The sequence below is a fragment of the Vigna umbellata genome, chromosome 8, assembly GCF_029865625.1.
Source record: "Vigna umbellata cultivar VRB3 chromosome 8, Vumbellata_1.0, whole genome shotgun sequence".
Taxonomy (NCBI): domain Eukaryota; kingdom Viridiplantae; phylum Streptophyta; class Magnoliopsida; order Fabales; family Fabaceae; genus Vigna; species Vigna umbellata.
The window spans coordinates 21,674,527-21,695,493 of NC_142172.1; the positions used below are offsets into that span (position 1 = coordinate 21,674,527).

Genomic DNA, 20,967 nt, shown 5'->3' on the forward strand with positions numbered 1-20,967 from the left:
TTTTGGAGGTGTCCGCCGACAGTGCAAGGAGTTTGACATCGCCTTGTGGATGGAGACGCTCATCTATGTTAGTTCGGGGGTCTAAGTCGACCGCTGCTGTTTCAGCTCCCCTCGCCCTTTTGGTTGGGATAAAAGGGGTGACCTTAAGACCAGCCACATAACACTGTCGGGCCGTGCGCTGATCCGCCTTTACGGTGCAAATGGTGCCACGTTCCGTGGGAAACTTCATGGCCAGGTGGGGGGTGGACACAATGGCTCCAAATGCATTCAAACAAGGTCGTCCCAACAAGGCGTTGTATGATGTATTGGCCTCGACTAACAGAAAGCGGATTCTAAGTTCCGGTGTTTCTCGACCAGTTCCAAGGCGCGTTCGCAGGTCGAGGTATCCTCGGGTGTCGACTCTTTCCCCTGCGAAGCCAACAATTTGCTCGTTGAAAGGATCAATAAGGTCCTCGGATAGATCCATCTTTTTGAAGGTGGACCAGTATAGGATATTGATCGAACTCCCCTGATCGACAAGTACCTTGCTGACGTCGTATCGAGCTATTTCAGCAGTGATGACCATGGGGTCATCGTGATCAGGGTCGGGCGCATGGAAATCTGCATTGGTGAAGGTAATATCGGGAATAGACCGAGTCTGTCGATCTACCATGTGTACTGACTTTAGCTGTCTGAGATGTCGTTTCCTGGCGGAGGACAACACTCCCCCCCGGCGAAACCACCCGATATGGTGTCAATTCGACCTCTGACTGAACGTTCTCTCTCCGTTCGTCGAGGTGGACTGCGCGATCGCCTGCGGCGTCGGTCATCCCTGGGAGGTGATCGCTCAGGGCTCCGTCTGGAGGGATCCTTTCGGTGAGGAGTTGTGGCTCTGGTAGAAATTCTGTCCTTAACATAGTTCTGGAGGTAGCCTGCTCGGATGAGTCGCTCCAGCTCGTCCTTCACCAAGTTACATTCCTCTGTGTCATGCCCACGATTCATGTGGAGACGACAGGTCTTGCTGCTGTCCGCGTTCTTGGGAGTAGCTCGTCGTCGCACAATTAGGAGTTCTGCGTGCAAAGCCTCCTCTAGCACCTTTGCTCTAGGTGCGTTGAGGGTTGCATAACGATCGTACTTAGGCGTCCACCCTGACTCTTTTCGGGGCGGTCGATCTGATTTATAGTAGTTGGTCGATCGCTTTACGATTTTCTTGACATCGTGACGGGAGGTATCCTGTTGCTACTTCTTCCGACAATTTCGGAGATCCTCGATGCGGATGAATTTTGCAATTGTGGATTGCAATTCTTCCATTGATGCTGGAGGGTCAGCATATAATTGTTCTGCAAAATATCCTGGCCTTAAGCACGAAGGTAGATTGCTGATAATGAAGGTGTGATTGATATCTTTCACACGCCGGGCCGTCTCGTTGTATCGTTGCAAGAACGCTTTTAGTGTTTCATCCTTTTCCTGTTTGGTATTTACCAGCTCAGCAGCCGTCATCTCCGGTTTTCTGTTGTTTGCGTACTGTTTTCTGAATAGAGTTTTAATTGTCGCAAAACAGTCTACTGAATTTCGTGGAAGAGTGTGGAACCACTCCAAGGCCTCATCCTTGAGGGATAAGGAGAAAGCTCTGCAGATGACAGGGTCATTATCTGTGTAGAACGCCATGGCGTCTACAAAGTTGCGCAGGTGATTGTCGGGATCGGCAGAGCCATCATAACGTTCTAACGTTGGGGGAGGTTTATCCGGCATGTGCGCTTGCATGATGGTCACTGTGAACGGGAGTAGATTGGTGAGGCGCATGGAAGTAGGCCCTTTCCTCCCCCCACCAAAAGGGTGAGATGGTCCTCCATGGTGACTCGATTCATTATTATCCTGTCGATTAGAGGCAGATACTTCTAGCGGTGGGCGTTGCGCCCTCAGTGCCGCCAGCTCCTCCGCCTGCTTGCGCTGGAGTTCCTGCTGTTCCCGTATAGTTTGTGCTTGTGCCTCGATCTAGGTTTGCAGTTGCTGGATTAAATCACGAGTGTTGAAGTCTTCCATAGCTCCGGTGGTCGTCGTTGGGATGTTAAATCTCGGCCCCACGGTGGGCGCCAAAATGTTTCTGTATGGATGTGAAACCGAGATACGAACCTAACAAATCTCCACTGCTCCTTCTTGTGATGCTGTTACTGTGATATCTCTCTTCCTGCGTTATCCTTTCTGAGAGGAAAGTGGGCTGGGTACCTGCAAAGGCACTCCGACGCTCAAGTCAGGAAAGGGGTCTCCCTAATCTTTTCGGTTCAAAGTGATCAAGTAGAAGAATAATTTCTCTCTCAATTTCTCTAAGGGGAAAAACGTACCTTTTTTCTGATGTGCTTTGTATATTTAAAACAGGAAAATAAACCGTTTACCTGGAAATCCGGACAGTTACCGAAGTGGACTATTTGGAAGTTGTAACTGCTAGGTCATGTCTGATACTGAGTCAACTACTTGCGTGATTCGTGGCGTTGCATTAGCTAATATTTGTAACTGCTTATTCTTTACTGCTGAATCGTTTATTATGATGTCGTTCACTATATGTCGACCACTGTTTGCGTCGACACAAACATATTAAATGTCGTGAGAGCGATAGATGTCGCGACATCGTCGCTGACTTGTGGTCTGCCAGTACGTCGACATCAACAAAATGAATGTCGACCTCACAAACGATTGGCCAGGAGTGTTCGATACTCCTGTGATTGTGAGAGGGGTCGACACTCTGTCGTCCGTGGTGCTCGTCGACAGTTGGTGAATTTAGGTATCCTATGGTACAACAATAAAATTTATAAAATGATAGACATAATAAAGAACCTTTTTTCAATTCGTTAAGCAGTTATAGACTAATTTCACTCCCCTCGTCATTCGTAGTTGAAGAAGGTATTAGTCATCATTTGTTTGTTAAATTTTAGGTTTAATCCTTTTCGACATCCCTATTTATGTACGAATGTCTCAATTGGGTCCTCGTTTTCTAAAGTGTATCAAAATGGTCCTTAATTTTGAAAATTGATATCAATTGAGTCCTTTCCGTTAAGTTGGCTGGACGGCGTTAAAAAAATTGATGAGTGGATGCTGAGATGACGAGCGAACGCTCGTCCACCAGCGAACGAACGCTCGTCCATCAGCGAACGAACGCTCGTCGACCACCGAACGAACGGTCGTCCAGTGTGGAACGAACGGTCGTCTAGCAGTAAGAGGTCGACGAGCGTTCGTTCTCTGGTGGACGAGCGTTCGTTCGCTGGTGGACGAGCGTTCGTTCGTCATCTCAGCATCCACTTATCAATTTTTTTAACGTCGTCCAGCCAACTTAACGGAAAGGACTCAATTGATATCAATTTTCAAAATTAGAGACCATTTTGATACACTTTAAAAAACGAGGACCCAATTGAGACATTCGTACATAAATAGGGATGTCGAAAAGGATTAAACCTAGATTTTATTAATGTTATACTAAAAAGCCCTAGCCACAAAGATAGCATAGTATATTCTCTCCAATTAAAACGACAGATAATTATAAGCTTTAAAGCTTCAATAATTATATTGTACATCTCAAAGCTTATCGTGACCAAGTTTAGTTAAGCTACCTTCGCAAACGGGGCATTTTACCCTCGTTAATGTTTATCACAAAATGAAATTCCAAATAAGAGCCAAGCCCGTTTGGTGAGCCATTCCATTCATATACAAAAGAAATATTATTAAAAGAATAGGGAACTTAGAACTACGTAACCAATATGGTCAAAGTAGTTTGCACATTTCTATATACACGCAATTGCAAACCAAACATGTTAAATCTTATACTACTATCCCTCTTGCTTTGAATTGCTTTCTTATTCTTTTGAAAATGCCTTTTCTTCTCTCACTCTAGAAGAAAAGCGATATAACATATAGACTCAAATACTCTCCAATCCCTTCGTATAAATAAATGAACCACCGTCACAAAGAGCAAGACGACTCAGCAACCAACATTGAAAGTAAGACAAATAACTCCAAATAAACTTTTTCTTTTTCCTTCTCTCTCAAATTACTATTATGCCACAGGTCGATTTGGAGACGCTGGTTTCCGCCTGCAGCGGCGGTTGCTCTGACCAGAAAATCGCCTGTGCCGACAACGACCATCCAGACTTGCCGCCGGAGTCCTTCTGGCTCTCCGGTGACGCCGAGTACGACTGGTGGGACCGCAACGCCGTTTACCAGAGGAACGAATCCACCAAAGGAAACTCAATTTCCTCCACGAACCTCAACCCTAGCTCGAACAACAACTCGCAGCGATTCTCCAAGAATCTGAAATCCAAAGCCGCAATTATCGGCTTGCCGAAGCCGCAGAAAACCTCCTTCGCCGACGCAAAGTGCCGTCGCAATCACCGACTTGCAAACGCCAGGCTCTTCCCCAAGCGTAGCGCGTCTGTCAGCGGAAAATCGGAAAACTCCCTCGTTGAACCCTCGTCGCCGAAGGTCTCCTGCATAGGGAGAGTGCGATCCAAGCGAGACCGCAATCGGACACTTAGAACGCGCCAGAGATCAATCTCCTCCACCGCCACCGCCACTACCTCCGTCGCCGCCGTTACCATCACGCGGCAAAAGTCGAAGCGGAGCCAGAGGAAGAAGGCTGGATTCTTCGCAAGCGTTCGTGCTATATTCCAAACTGGTCGCAGGGGAAAACCAGTTCAGAAACCGGACCTTCAGCCTGGGGATTCGTCTTCGAAGAAGAAATGGAGCTATGGCAAGAAAACGAGGGGAAGCACTGGTGGCAGCACGGGCAGCCGCAAGGACGAGTTGTTTGAAGAATCGTTCTCGAGTGAGCCGCGCGGTTTGGGTTCCGTGAACCGGTTCGTGTCGGGGAGAAGGTCGGAGTCGTGGGTAGTTGGTGAGTCCGAAATCCACGTGTCTCATTAGGATTCGCTTTTTGTCTGCTATACAATTTGGTGACGGCTGCGGTGGGCCCTGACATTTTGAATATTGGATTAAGGGATGACGTGGCAAATTGAATAACGGTATGAACGCTATATTATACTACAATGTATGTAATATAGGTTGACGGTAAAAGTAAGCGTGATTGAATTTGCCGCTGCTGTCTTTTTTTGTTCCTTTCTGTTCCGGCGATTACAACGACAGCGTCGTGTAAATATGATTAGTGTAACGTGCCTTTTCACAAATGCGCAGCCTTTATCAATCCTTGCTGTAGTTATCTTCCCAGAGTATCCATACTTTTACAGTTCCCCTATCTCATTAATAAACATTAATTTTTAACAATATTTTATTCCTAATTACGTTAATCTTATTAATAATTCATTTAAATATAATTATTTTATTATTGAAAATAAATTATTATATCGCTGTTTATAAAAGTATTAATCAAAAGATTATTTTATCTTATAAAATGGTTATAATAAATGAGAAGGGTTGCCATATTTTTTTATAAATATTTTTAAACAATATTATACCAGAGTCCGACCATTCATAATTCATTCTAAGTTTAGAATTCTGACTTCGAGAAGTTGATTTGTAGTCAAGAAATTAATTAAAATAGATTATTAGAAGAGGATAGGAAGATTGGACTTTTAGTGACCTTTTTCATGTTAAAAGTTAGTATTATTCATAATTGTTGTTTATGTAAATTGTTGTTGATGTTGTAAAATAAATGTCATCCCTATAGTGTATTGTTCATCTAGAGTGTTTCGGCAGGATTTAGAACCCTAATCCAAAGTTGTCTGCTCTGATGTCTAGTTGTAATGTCTTCTCTCTTCTCCTTGTCCAAGTCGCAGGGGAGGGTGCCTGCAAAAGACACTCCGACGCTCAAGTCAGTGACTTTGCGTAATAATCTTGTAATCAAGATTTACTTATTAGAGCTCTAAGTTTCAGTTCAAGTTCAAGTTACCTGTACCCTTTGTCAGACAAATATTTATAAATTATAATGAGCTTACCGTTAGGTCTGACTCATTAACCACCAATGAATGACAATATTAATTGTCAATAAATGACAATTATTTTCATTAATTCCCCGATAATTATTATTATTAATTACATTAACGGCTGATTTAACCGATCGGTTCACTGACCTGAGAGGTATCATCAGTCGGGCTGATTTTACCGATCGGTTCATTGACCTGAGAGGTACCATCGGTCGGACGACTCTTCTGCACTTTTACCGTTCGGTCGGCTATGAGCCCATAGTAACATAAGCCTCCCAAGCCCTAGCAAAAATTTTGATGTTGCGTTGGGTTTATAAAGTTATATCGATCGGTAGAGGATTTTTACCTGAGTTTCGATTCATACTAGCATGCGTTATTTATCGTCCGAGCGGGTTTTGCACTAAGAGTTCCTTTGAAATGTTCCCAGACCAAGGCGAGAGTTCACGAAAGAGCTTGCTTTCCCGCTTGATTTAGGTCTTAGGAGCTCTCTAGAAGCGTGCCCTAAGACCAAGGTGAGAGTTCACGAAAGAAATCTACCTCACCCGCTCGGTTTAGGTCTTAGGAGCTCTCTAGAAGCGTGCCCTAAGACCAAGGTGAGAGTTCACGAAAGAAATCTGTCTCACCCGCTCGGTTTAGGTGTTAGGAGCTCTCTAGAAGCGTACCCTAAGACCGAGGTGAGAGTTCACGAAAGAAATCTGCCTCACCCGCTCGGTTTAGGTCTTAGGAGCTCTCTAGAAGCGTGCCCTAAGACCAAGGTGAGAGTTCACAAAAGAAATATGCCTCACCCGCTCGGTTTAGGTCTTAGGAGCTCTCTAGAAGCGTGCCCTAAGACCAAGGTGAGAGTTCACGAAAGAAATCTGCCTCACCCGCTCGGTTTAGGTCTTAGGAGCTCTCTAGAAGCGTGCCCTAAGACCAAGGTGAGAGTTCACAAAAGAAATCTGCCTCACCGGCTCGGTTTAGGTCTTAGGAGCTCTCTAGAAGTCTGCCCTAAGACCAAGGTGAGAGCTCACGAAGAGACTGCCTCACCGAGTTGAAAAATGTTCGCCGATCGGTTGCTCAAAGTTGGCCAGGTAGTTTGCATGCAGAGCCTTGTCATCTGCACTTAAGAAAAATAATGATTTGGAATGGTCAGGAAAAAATGTACCCAATATAAGGCCGGACGGCCAAACAAGTAAGACCGCTTTGTGTGAAATCCATATTAAGATGTGCTATGAGTTGTAAGTGCTTTTACTGTCCTGCCAAATAGATAAGAAGGTGACCGTAATAACATTAATATCACATCTTTTTGGACTTTGGCCACGTATGAAGGGCTTGACAAGAGTTGAAAAGATTCACTGCTAGTCGGTTGCTCAAATTTGGCCAAGTAGTTCGTACATAATCCTGTCATCTTTGCCTGAAATCCAAGGGCAGCGGAAGAGATAACATTATGCCAAGTCCTCGAGTTCCATGCTCTAGGTTATCTGAGTTCCAGAATCCACTAGTCAGCATAGCAAGAGACAAGTGACAATAAAAAATCTGATTTTATGTCCGAAGAAATAAAATTAAGCTAGTTAAAGTTTATAAGGCCAAACGGCCTGACAAGAGAACCGTTCTGCTTTCGATTGGATGACCAGAATGGGGAAACCCGTATTAAGATGTGTCAGAGACATCAATGTCTAACACTTTTGTTGCCTGCAAAAGAGCTAAAGTCATTAATCGTGATTACTGTGACCTCTGTAGTTTCGATGAACGCCTCATAGGCATCTTCTTTTATGCTAGCATTTGTGTCCGTAGGCCTATTAGGCAATCCGCAACATGTAAAAGAGCAAGATTAACCACTCTAGAAACTCGTTCGACAATTCTTCCAATAAGCTCGTACTGGTACGCATCCCAGGACATGTGCCTCGACGCGCTTAGCGAGTTAAACTCCATCGTTGCTCGCGGCTCTCTCCAGGAGATATAGGCCACCACGGGGAATTCCAGGGGGTTCACAATCAACATCTTGGCTGTCGTGATTAAGATCCCTCCGCTGCCGTCGCAGTTCGAGAAACCGAACCACCACCTGCGGCCGTTATGACTTTCGTAGAGGCTGGGCACGACGAAGTGATGGTCGCTGGGGGAGAATACCGAATCGACGTCTGATGCTGTGTTGGCAAAGGACGGCGCCGAAGTTGGACCGGACGGCGCCGCGGATGGCGCGGACGGTGCAGCGAATGGCGCGGACGGTGTCGCAGTCGTTGCGTCCGCAAGCGTTACCTGCATAATTTCCAATCACTATGATAGTGGCACCCTCTCCCGCGTGCTTCTCCCCTGGCTGCCGCTCCACGGCAGTCGCTACTGCCGACTGTCCCCCACACTAAGCCAGAAGTCCCTGCCATCGGCGACGTAAGACGAGCGAGAGATCTTGGAGTGGTCAAACTCTAACGCGCTGACAGCAGATCGGCACAACGGACCCGTGAGGCTCAATTGGAGTCGTTGTAGAGTAAGCAGGGCGCGACGGAAATTTAGGAACGGCGGGGGCGAATTCGAGCTTTCTTTTGGAGGATGCTTTGAATGTCTTTAAGCAAATGAGAAGAAGAAGATTTAACGGGCGAGATCGAGAATGAGAGGGCGAGGGTGATGACGAAAGTAACAATGCCGGCGGCGGTATCGATGAAGACGATGATTTCGCGGTGGAGACAGTGAGGCGGCTCCCGTAGAAGGGGTTGATCCCAGAGATTCATCCACTTCGCTGAAGCTGAGTTGTAAGCAGTGGAGATTGGAATTTGGCATTGCACTTGAAACCATTAAGGCACCGAGATCATTTTTCTTTTTCTCATAATAATGCCCAATCAAGATCTGTCAGAGGGTTGTTTCTCCTTCTTTCTTCTTTCCGCCGAATGATAAAGAAAGGATTATGCATTAAATAAACAAAAAGTGGTTAAACAGTATACCCAAGTGATGAAGGTAATCCCAGATAATAAAATAATAGGTTTAATCCTTTACTACATCCCTATTTATGTACGAATTTATCAATTGGGTCCTCGTTTTTTAAAGTGTATCAAAATGGTCCCTAATTTTGAAAATTGATATCAATTGAGTCCTTTCCGTTAAGTTGGCTGGACGGCGTTAAAAAAATTGATGAGTGGGATGCTGAGATGACGAACGAGCGCTCGTCCATCAGCGAACGAACGCTCGTCGACCACCGAACGAACGGTCGTCCAGTGTGGAACGGTTGTCCAGCAGTAAGAGGTCGACGAGCGTTCGTTCTCTGGTGGACGAGCGTTCGTTCGCTGCTGGACGAGCGTTCGTTCGCTGCTGGACGAGCGTTCGTTCGCTGCTGGACGAGCGCTCGTTCGTCATCTCAGCATCCACTCATCAATTTTTTTAACACCGTCCAGCCAACTTAACGGAAAGGACTCAATTGATATCAATTTTCAAAATTAGGAACCATTTTGATACACTTTAAAAAAACGAGGACCCAATTGAGAAATTCGTACATAAATAGGGATGTAGTAAAGGATTAAACCAAAATAATATTTTTAGTTCATTCAAATCATTATCAATTGGACCAACAAGTACTTGTTTTGTGCATATAATCATTATTCATATGAATCAAGAAAAGCACGAAGAAGACCAAATCAAATAAGATGTATATATTGTGGTCAGTTGAACCAGATTAAGGATATTGCCCCAAGATTAAATGCGTAGAGGAAGATGGGAGATGGCCTTGAAGTGGCCATTGGTCGGGCCAAAACTGGCGTCAGGTTTGGTCCTCGCGGAAGACCTAAGTTACCACCACCTATACTTGGAGAAAAATTGTTTGCTACTGAAGCAGGTCTGGAGGACGATTAATGATACGATCGGGCCGACAAACTTGTTACGCTGTGACCCTTTCACGAAGTTGGTCAAGTATAAGTCCTTTCGACTTAAAATGTAAACCCACCTTTGCTGGACAAAAGCCACTGGTCATATATCGAGTTCAACTATAAATTGAATTTTTCGACAAAAATAATAAAATAAATTTGAGATGGGTATATAAAAATGGTTATCAAACTATGGGTATGTTTGGATGGCGCTTAGTGCACGCAAATGCCGGAAGTTGGTAACTTTGATCTGGATCAATAGGCAAAGGTCTAGTCGAAGTACTACTGTTGAAATCGAGCACTCGTCTCTCTCCTAGTGGCCAAAAAGGGATGTCGCTCGGCTCCACGATGGGCGCCAAAGTGTTTCGGCAGGATTTAGAATCCTAATTCAAAACATTCAAAGTTGTCTGCTCCGATGTCCAGTTGTAATGTCTTCTCTCTTCTCCTTGTCCAAGCCGCGCAGAAGGGTGCCTGCAAAAGACACTCCGACGCTCAAGTCAGTGACTTTGAGTAATAATCTTGTAATCAAGATTTAGTTATCAGAGCTCTATGTTTCAGTTCAAGTTCAAGTTACTTGTACCCTTTGCTAGACAAATATTTATAAATTATAATGAGCTTACCGTTAGGTCTGACTTATTAACCACCAATGAATGACAATATTAATTGCCAATAAATGACAATTATTTTCATTAACTCCCCGATAATTATTATTATTAATTACCTTAACGGCTGATTTAACCCATCGGTTCACTGACCTGAGAGGTATCATCAGTCGGGCTGATTTTACCGATCGGTTCATTGACCTAAGAGGTACCATCGGTCGGACGACTCTTCTGCACTTTTACTGTTCGGTCGGCTATGAGCCCATAGTAACACAGAGTAAACAATAAAATATAAACCTAATTTCAAATTGATTTATAATATTACCCAAAAATAATATTTATTTAAATTTGCGCAAAAGGTTAGAAATATTTAGGATAAAAAAAGTTTAAATATTAAACGTAATAATATATATATATATATATATATATAATATATATATATATATATATATATATATATATATATATATATATATATATATATATATATATATATATATATATTATATTATATATATATATATATTATCGTAATATTTACTCTAAATATTCTAACCTTTTGCGCAAATTTAAATAAATATTATTTTTGGGTAATATTATAAATCAATTTGAAATTAGGTTTATATTTTATTGTTTACTCTGTGTTACTATGGGCTCATAGCCCGAACAGTAAAAGTGCAGAAGAGTCGTCCGACCGATGGTACCTCTTAGGTCAATGAACCGATCGGTAAAATCAGCCCGACTGATGATACCTCTCAGGTCAGTGAACCGATGGGTTAAATCAGCCGTTAAGGTAATTAATAATAATAATTATCGGGGAGTTAATGAAATAATTGTCATTTATTGGCAATTAATATTGTCATTCATTGGTGGTTAATAAGTCAGACCTAACGGTAAGCTCATTATAATTTATAAATATTTGTCTAGCAAAGGGTACAAGTAACTTGAACTTGAACTGAAACATAGAGCTCTGATAACTAAATCTTGATTACAAGATTATTACTCAAAGTCACTGACTTGAGCGTCGGAGTGTCTTTTGCAGGCACCCTTCTGCGCGGCTTGGACAAGGAGAAGAGAGAAGACATTACAACTGGACATCGGAGCAGACAACTTTGAATGTTTTGAATTAGGATTCTAAATCCTGCCGAAAACTTTGGCGCCCATCGTGGAGCCGAGCGACATCCCTTTTTGGCCACTAGGAGAGAGACGAGTGCTCGATTTCAACAGTAGTACTTCGACTAGACCTTTGCCTATTGATCCAGATCAAAGTTACCAACTTCCGGCATTTGCGTGCACTAAGCGCCATCCAAACATACCATAGTTTGATAACCATTTTTATATACCCATCTCAAATTTATTTTATTATTTTTGTCGAAAAATTCAATTTATAGTTGAACTCGATATATGACCAGTGGCTTTTGTCCAGCAAAGGTGGGTTTACATTTTAAGTCGAAAGGACTTATACTTGACCAACTTCGTGAAAGGGTCACAGCGTAACAAGTTTGTCGGCCCGATCGTATCATTAATCGTCCTCCAGACCTGCTTCAGTAGCAAACAATTTTCTCCAAGTATAGGTGGTGGTAACTTAGGTCTTCCGCGAGGACCAAACCTGACGCCAGTTTTGGCCCGACCAATGGCCACTTCAAGGCCATCTCCCATCTTCCTCTACGCATTTAATCTTGGGGCAATATCCTTAATCTGGTTCAACTGACCACAATATATACATCTTATTTGATTTGGTCTTCTTCGTGCTTTTCTTGATTCATATGAATAATGATTATATGCACAAAACAAGTACTTGTTGGTCCAATTGATAATGATTTGAATGAACTAAAAATATTATTTTGGTTTAATCCTTTACTACATCCCTATTTATGTACGAATTTCTCAATTGGGTCCTCGTTTTTTTAAAGTGTATCAAAATGGTTCCTAATTTTGAAAATTGATATCAATTGAGTCCTTTCCGTTAAGTTGGCTGGACGGTGTTAAAAAAATTGATGAGTGGATGCTGAGATGACGAACGAGGCGCTCGTCCAGCAGCGAACGAACGCTCGTCCAGCAGCGAACGAACGCTCGTCCACAGCGAACGAACGCTCGTCCACCAGAGAACGAACGCTCGTCGACCTCTTACTGCTGGACAACCGTTCCACACTGGACGACCGTTCGTTCGGTGGTCGACGAGCGTTCGTTCGCTGATGGACGAGCGCTCGTTCGTCATCTCAGCATCCCACTCATCAATTTTTTTAACGCCGTCCAGCCAACTTAACGGAAAGGACTCAATTGATATCAATTTTCAAAATTAGGGACCATTTTGATACACTTTAAAAAACGAGGACCCAATTGATAAATTCGTACATAAATAGGGATGTAGTAAAGGATTAAACCTATTATTTTATTATCTGGGATTACCTTCATCACTTGGGTATACTGTTTAACCACTTTTTGTTTATTTAATGCATAATCCTTTCTTTATCATTCGGCGGAAAGAAGAAAGAAGGAGAAACAACCCTCTGACAGATCTTGATTGGGCATTATTATGAGAAAAAGAAAAATGATCTCGGTGCCTTAATGGTTTCAAGTGCAATGCCAAATTCCAATCTCCACTGCTTACAACTCAGCTTCAGCGAAGTGGATGAATCTCTGGGATCAACCCCTTCTACGGGAGCCGCCTCACTGTCTCCACCGCGAAATCATCGTCTTCATCGATACCGCCGCCGGCATTGTTACTTTCGTCATCACCCTCGCCCTCTCATTCTCGATCTCGCCCGTTAAATCTTCTTCTTCTCATTTGCTTAAAGACATTCAAAGCATCCTCCAAAAGAAAGCTCGAATTCGCCCCCGCCGTTCCTAAATTTCCGTCGCGCCCTGCTTACTCTACAACGACTCCAATTGAGCCTCACGGGTCCGTTGTGCCGATCTGCTGTCAGCGCGTTAGAGTTTGACCACTCCAAGATCTCTCGCTCGTCTTACGTCGCCGATGGCAGGGACTTCTGGCTTAGTGTGGGGGACAGTCGGCAGTAGCGACTGCCGTGGAGCGGCAGCCAGGGGAGAAGCACGCGGGAGAGGGTGCCACTATCATAGTGATTGGAAATTATGCAGGTAACGCTTGCGGACGCAACGACTGCGACACCGTCCGCGCCATTCGCTGCACCGTCCGCGCCATCCGCGGCGCCGTCCGGTCCAACTTCGGCGCCGTCCTTTGCCAACACAGCATCAGACGTCGATTCGGTATTCTCCCCCAGCGACCATCACTTCGTCGTGCCCAGCCTCTACGAAAGTCATAACGGCCGCAGTGGTGGTTCGGTTTCTCGAACTGCGACGGCAGCGGAGGGATCTTAATCACGACAGCCAAGATGTTGATTGTGAACCCCCTGGAATTCCCCGTGGTGGCCTATATCTCCTGGAGAGCCGCGAGCAACGATGGAGTTTAACTCGCTAAGCGCGTCGAGGCACATGTCCTGGGATGCGTACCAGTACGAGCTTATTGGAAGAATTGTCGAACGAGTTTCTAGAGTGGTTAATCTTGCTCTTTTACATGTTGCGGATTGCCTAATAGGCCTACGACACAAATGCTAGCATAAAAAAGATGCCTATGAGGCGTTCATCGAAACTACAGAGGTCACAGTAATCACGATTAATGACTTTAGCTCTTTTGCAGGCAACAAAAGTGTTAGACATTGATGTCTCTGACACATCTTAATACGGGTTTCCCCATTCTGGTCATCCAATCGAAAGCAGAACGGTTCTCTTGTCAGGCCGTTTGGCCTTATAAACTTTAACTAGCTTAATTTTATTTCTTCGGACATAAAATCAGATTTTTTATTGTCACTTGTCTCTTGCTATGCTGACTAGTGGATTCTGGAACTCAGATAACCTAGAGCATGGAACTCGAGGACTTGGCATAATGTTATCTCTTCCGCTGCCCTTGGATTTCAGGCAAAGATGACAGGATTATGTACGAACTACTTGGCCAATTTGAGCAACCGACTAGCAGTGAATCTTTTCAACTCTTGTCAAGCCCTTCATACGTGGCCAAAGTCCAAAAGATGTGATATTAATGTTATTACGGTCACCTTCTTATCTATTTGGCAGGACAGTAAAAGCACTTACAACTCATAGCACATCTTAATATGGATTTCACACAAAGCGGTCTTACTTGTTTGGCCGTCCGGCCTTATATTGGGTACATTTTTTCCTGACCATTCCAAATCATTATTTTTCTTAAGTGCAGATGACAAGGCTCTGCATGCAAACTACCTGGCCAACTTTGAGCAACCGATCGCGAACATTTTTCAACTCGGTGAGGCAGTCTCTTCGTGAGCTCTCACCTTGGTCTTAGGGCAGACTTCTAGAGAGCTCCTAAGACCTAAACCGAGCCGGTGAGGCAGATTTCTTTTGTGAACTCTCACCTTGGTCTTAGGGCACGCTTCTAGAGAGCTCCTAAGACCTAAACCGAGCGGGTGAGGCAGATTTCTTTCGTGAACTCTCACCTTGGTCTTAGGGCACGCTTCTAGAGAGCTCCTAAGACCTAAACCGAGCGGGTGAGGCATATTTCTTTTGTGAACTCTCACCTTGGTCTTAGGGCACGCTTCTAGAGAGCTCCTAAGACCTAAACCGAGCGGGTGAGGCAGATTTCTTTCGTGAACTCTCACCTCGGTCTTAGGGTACGCTTCTAGAGAGCTCCTAACACCTAAACCGAGCGGGTGAGACAGATTTCTTTCGTGAACTCTCACCTTGGTCTTAGGGCACGCTTCTAGAGAGCTCCTAAGACCTAAACCGAGCGGTGAGGTAGATTTCTTTCGTGAACTCTCACCTTGGTCTTAGGGCACGCTTCTAGAGAGCTCCTAAGACCTAAATCAAGCGGGAAAGCAAGCTCTTTCGTGAACTCTCGCCTTGGTCTGGGAACATTTCAAAGGAACTCTTAGTGCAAAACCCGCTCGGACGATAAATAACGCATGCTAGTATGAATCGAAACTCAGGTAAAAATCCTCTACCGATCGATATAACTTTATAAACCCAACGCAACATCAAAATTTTTGCTAGGGCTTGGGAGGCTTATGTTACTATGGGCTCATAGCCGACCGAACGGTAAAAGTGCAGAAGAGTCGTCCGACCGATGGTACCTCTCAGGTCAATGAACCGATCGGTAAAATCAGCCCGACTGATGATACCTCTCAGGTCAGTGAACCGATCGGTTAAATCAGCCGTTAATGTAATTAATAATAATAATTATCGGGGAATTAATGAAAATAATTGTCATTTATTGACAATTAATATTGTCATTCATTGGTGGTTAATGAGTCAGACCTAACGGTAAGCTCATTATAATTTATAAATATTTGTCTGACAAAGGGTACAGGTAACTTGAACTTGAACTGAAACTTAGAGCTCTAATAAGTAAATCTTGATTACAAGATTATTACGCAAAGTCACTGACTTGAGCGTCGGAGTGTCTTTTGCAGGCACCCTCCCCTGCGACTTGGACAAGGAGAAGAGAGAAGACATTACAACTAGACATCAGAGCAGACAACTTTGGATTAGGGTTCTAAATCCTGCCGAAACACTCTAGATGAACAATACACTATAGGGATGACATTTATTTTACAACATCAACAACAATTTACATAAACAACAATTATGAATAATACTAACTTTTAACATGAAAAAGGTCACTAAAAGTCCAATCTTCCTATCCTCTTCTAATAATCTATTTTAATTAATTTCTTGACTACAAATCAACTTCTCGAAGTCAGAATTCTAAACTTAGAATGAATTATGAATGGTCGGACTCTGGTATAATATTGTTTAAAAATATTTATAAAAAAATATGGCAACCCTTCTCATTTATTATAACCATTTTATAAGATAAATAATCTTTTGATTAATACTTTTATAAACAGCGATATAATAATTTATTTTCAATAATAAAATAATTATATTTAAATGAATTATTAATAAGATTAACGTAATTAGGAATAAAATATTGTTAAAATTAATGTTTATTAATGAGATAGGGAACTGTAAAAGTATGGATACTCTGGGAAGATAACTACAGCAAGGATTGATAAAGGCTGCGCATTTGTGAAAAGGCACGTTACACTAATCATATTTACACGACGCTGTCGTTGTAATCGCCGGAACAGAAAGGAACAAAAAAAGACAGCAGCGGCAAATTCAATCACGCTTACTTTTACCGTCAACCTATATTACATACATTGTAGTTATATAGCGTTCATACCGTTATTCAATTTGCCACGTCATCCCTTAATCCAATATTCAAAATGTCAGGGCCCACCGCAGCCGTCACCAAATTGTATAGCAGACAAAAAGCGAATCCTAATGAGACACGTGGATTTCGGACTCACCAACTACCCACGACTCCGACCTTCTCCCCGACACGAACCGGTTCACGGAACCCAAACCGCGCGGCTCACTCGAGAACGATTCTTCAAACAACTCGTCCTTGCGGCTGCCCGTGCTGCCACCAGTGCTTCCCCGTTTTCTTGCCATAGCTCCTTTCTTCTTCGAAGACGAATCCCCAGGCTGAAGGTCCGGTTTCTGAACTGGTTTTCCCCTGCGACCAGTTTGGAATATAGCACGAACGCTTGCGAAGAATCCAGCCTTCTTCCTCTGGCTCCGCTTCGACTTTTGCCGCGTGATGGTAACGGCGGCGACGGAGGTAGTGGCGGTGGCGGTGGAGGAGATTGATCTCTGGCGCGTTCTAAGTGTCCGATTGCGGTCTCGCTTGGATCGCACTCTCCCTATGCAGGAGACCTTCGGCGACGAGGGTTCAACGAGGGAGTTTTCCGATTTTCCGCTGACAGACGCGCTACGCTTGGGGAAGAGCCTGGCGTTTGCAAGTCGGTGATTGCGACGGCACTTTGCGTCGGCGAAGGAGGTTTTCTGCGGCTTCGGCAAGCCGATAATTGCGGCTTTGGATTTCAGATTCTTGGAGAATCGCTGCGAGTTGTTGTTCGAGCTAGGGTTGAGGTTCGTGGAGGAAATTGAGTTTCCTTTGGTGGATTCGTTCCTCTGGTAAACGGCGTTGCGGTCCCACCAGTCGTACTCGGCGTCACCGGAGAGCCAGAAGGACTCCGGCGGCAAGTCTGGATGGTCGTTGTCGGCACAGGCGATTTTCTGGTCAGAGCAACCGCCGCTGCAGGCGGAAACCAGCGTCTCCAAATCGACCTGTGGCATAATAGTAATTTGAGAGAGAAGGAAAAAAAAAAGTTTATTTGGAGTTATTTGTCTTACTTTCAATGTTGGTTGCTGAGTCGTCTTGCTCTTTGTGACGGTGGTTCATTTATTTATACGAAGGGATTGGAGAGTATTTGAGTCTATATGTTATATCGCTTTTCTTCTAGAGTGAGAGAAGAAAAGGCATTTTCAAAAGAATAAGAAAGCAATTCAAAGCAAGAGGGATAGTAGTATAAGATTTAACATGTTGGTTTGCAATTGCGTGTATATAGAAATGTGCAAACTACTTTGACCATATTGGTTACGTAGTTCTAAGTTCCCTATTCTTTTAATAATATTTCTTTTGTATATGAATGGAATGGCTCACCAAACGGGCTTGGCTCTTATTTGGAATTTCATTTTGTGATAAACATTAACGAGGGTAAAATGCCCCGTTTGCGAAGGTAGCTTAACTAAACTTGGTCACGATAAGCTTTGAGATGTACAATATAATTATTGAAGCTTTAAAGCTTATAATTATCTGTCGTTTTAATTGGAGAGAATATACTATGCTATCTTTGTGGCTAGGGCTTTTTAGTATAACATTAATAAAATCTAGGTTTAATCCTTTTCGACATCCCTATTTATGTACGAATGTCTCAATTGGGTCCTCGTTTTTTAAAGTGTATCAAAATGGTCTCTAATTTTGAAAATTGATATCAATTGAGTCCTTTCCGTTAAGTTGGCTGGACGACGTTAAAAAAATTGATAAGTGGATGCTGAGATGACGAACGAACGCTCGTCCACCAGCGAACGAACGCTCGTCCACCAGAGAACGAACGCTCGTCGACCTCTTACTGCTAGACGACCGTTCGTTCCACACTGGACGACCGTTCGTTCGGTGGTCGACGAGCGTTCGTTCGCTGATGGACGAGCGTTCGTTCGCTGGTGGACGAGCGTTCGCTCGTCATCTCAGCATCCACTCATCAATTTTTTTAACGCCGTCCAGCCAACTTAACGGAAAGGACTCAATTGATATCAATTTTCAAAATTAAGGACCATTTTGATACACTTTAGAAAACGAGGACCCAATTGAGACATTCGTACATAAATAGGGATGTCGAAAAGGATTAAACCTAAAATTTAACAAACAAATGATGACTAACCTTCTTCAACTACGAATGACGAGGGGAGTGAAATTAGTCTATAACTGCTTAACGAATTGAAAAAGGTTCTTTATTATGTCTATCATTTTATAAATTTTATTGTTGTACCATAGGATACCTAAATTCACCAACTGTCGACGAGCACCACGGACGACAGAGTGTCGACCCCTCTCACAATCACAGGAGTATCGAACACTCCTGGCCAATCGTTTGTGAGGTCGACATTCATTTTGTTGATGTCGACGTACTGGCAGACCACAAGTCAGCGACGATGTCGCGACATCTATCGCTCTCACGACATTTAATATGTTTGTGTCGACGCAAACAGTGGTCGACATATAGTGAACGACATCATAATAACGATTCAGCAGTAAAGAATAAGCAGTTACAAATATTAGCTAATGCAACGCCACGAATCACGCAAGTAGTTGACTCAGTATCAGACATGACCTAGCAGTTACAACTTCCAAATAGTCCACTTCGGTAACTGTCCGGATTTCCAGGTAAACGGTTTTTTTCCTGTTTTAAATATACAAAGCACATCAGAAAAAAGGTACGTTTTTCCCCTTAGAGAAATTGAGAGAGAAATTATTCTTCTACTTGATCACTTTGAACCGAAAAGATTAGGGAGACCCCTTTCCTGACTTGAGCGTCGGAGTGCCTTTGCAGGTACCCAGCCCACTTTCCTCTCAGAAAGGATACGCAGGAAGAGAGATATCACAGTAACAGCATCACAAGAAGGAGCAGTGGAGATTTGTTAGGTTCGTATCTCGGTTTCACATCCATACAGAAACATTTTGGCGCCCACCGTGGGGCCGAGATTTAACATCCCAACGACACCAACGCCGGAGCTATGGAAGACTTCAACACTCGTGATTTAATCCAGCAACTGCAAACCTAGATCGAGGCACAAGCACAAACTATACGGGAACAGCAGGAACTCCAGCGCAAGCAGGCGGAGGAGCTGGCGGCACTGAGGGCGCAACGCCCACCGCTAGAAGTATCTGCCTCTAATCGACAGGATAATAATGAATCGAGTCACCATGGAGGACCATCTCCCTTTTGGTGGGGGGAGGAAAGGGCCTACTTCCATGCGCCTCACCAATCTACTCCCGTTCACAGTGCCATCATGCAAGCGCACATGCCGGATAAACCTCCCCCAACGTTAGAACGTTATGATGGCTCTGCCGATCCCGACAATCACCTGCGCAACTTTGTAGACGCCATGGCGTTCTACACAGATAATGACCCTGTCATCTGCAGAGCTTTCTCCTTATCCCTCAAGGATGAGGCCTTGGAGTGGTTCCACACTCTTCCACGAAATTCAGTAGACTGTTTTGCGACAATTAAAACTCTATTCAGAAAACAGTACGCAACCAACAGAAAACCGGAGATGACGGTGCTGAGCTGGTAAATACCAAACAGGAAAAGGATGAAACACTAAAGCGTTCTTGCAACGATACAACGAGACGGCCCGGCGTGTGAAAGATATCAATCACACCTTCATTATCAGCAATCTACCTTCGTGCTTAAGGCCAGGATATTTTTGCAGAACAATTATATGCTGACCCTCCAGCATCAATGGAAGAATTGCAATCCACAATTGCAAAATTCATCCGCATCGAGGATCTCCGAAATTGTCGGAAGAAGTAGCAACAGGATACCTCCCGTCACGATGTCAAGAAAACGTAAAGCGATCGACCAACGACTATAAATCAGATCGACCGCCCCGAAAAGAGTCAGGGTGGACGCCTAAGTACGATCGTTATGCAACCCTCAACGCACCTAGAGCAAAGGTGCTAGAGGAGGCTTTGCACGCAGAACTCCTAATTGTGCGACGACGAGCTACTCCCAAGAACGCGGACAGCAGCAAGACCTGTCGTCTCCACATGAATCGTGGGCATGACACAGAGGAATGTAACTTGGTGAAGGACGAGCTGGAGCGACTCATCCGAGCAGGCTACCTCCAGAACTATGTTAAGGACAGAATTTCTACCAGCCACAACTCCTCACCGAAAGGATCCCTCCAGACGGAGCCCTGAGCGATCACCTCCCAGGGATGACCGACGCCGCAGGCGATCGCGCAGTCCACCTCGACGAACGGAGAGAGAACGTTCAGTCAGAGGTCGAATTGACACCATATCGGGTGGTTTCGCCGGGGGGGAGTGTTGTCCTCCGCCAGGAAACGACATCTCAGACAGCTAAAGTCAGTACACATGGTAGATCGACAGACTCGGTCTATTCCCGATATTACCTTCACCAATGCAGATTTCCATGCGCCCGACCCTGATCA

General features: G+C 44.1%; 4 protein-coding genes across 4 annotated transcripts; 2 read left to right on the plus strand and 2 right to left on the minus strand.

Moving 5' to 3' along the window:
* Nucleotides 1–663: 663 nt before the first annotated feature.
* LOC148194254 (uncharacterized) lies at nt 664–1,731 on the minus strand. Its single transcript, XM_088097159.1, has 2 exons — nt 1,233–1,731; nt 664–1,151 (listed from the first exon to the last, which is right to left on the minus strand). Exons 1-2 carry the CDS (start codon nt 1,729–1,731, stop codon nt 664–666), a joined length of 987 nt encoding a protein of 328 aa, XP_087953285.1.
* A 2,057-nt stretch (nt 1,732–3,788) lies between these two features.
* Nucleotides 3,789–5,249, plus strand: LOC148194255 (uncharacterized). The gene has a single exon (XM_088096084.1). It carries the CDS (start codon nt 4,027–4,029, stop codon nt 4,888–4,890), a length of 864 nt encoding a protein of 287 aa, XP_087952210.1. The 5' UTR covers nt 3,789–4,026; the 3' UTR covers nt 4,891–5,249.
* Nucleotides 5,250–16,382: 11,133 nt separating this feature from the next.
* On the minus strand, nt 16,383–17,529 carry LOC148194256 (uncharacterized). Its single transcript, XM_088097474.1, has one exon. The coding sequence runs from the start codon at nt 17,527–17,529 to the stop codon at nt 16,669–16,671; it is 861 nt and encodes a 286-aa protein (XP_087953600.1). The 3' UTR covers nt 16,383–16,668.
* Nucleotides 17,530–19,815: 2,286 nt separating this feature from the next.
* Nucleotides 19,816–20,716, plus strand: LOC148194257 (uncharacterized). Its single transcript, XM_088097160.1, has 2 exons — nt 19,816–20,084; nt 20,251–20,716. Exons 1-2 carry the CDS (start codon nt 19,816–19,818, stop codon nt 20,714–20,716), a joined length of 735 nt encoding a protein of 244 aa, XP_087953286.1.
* The last annotated feature ends 251 nt before the right edge of the window (nt 20,717–20,967 follow it).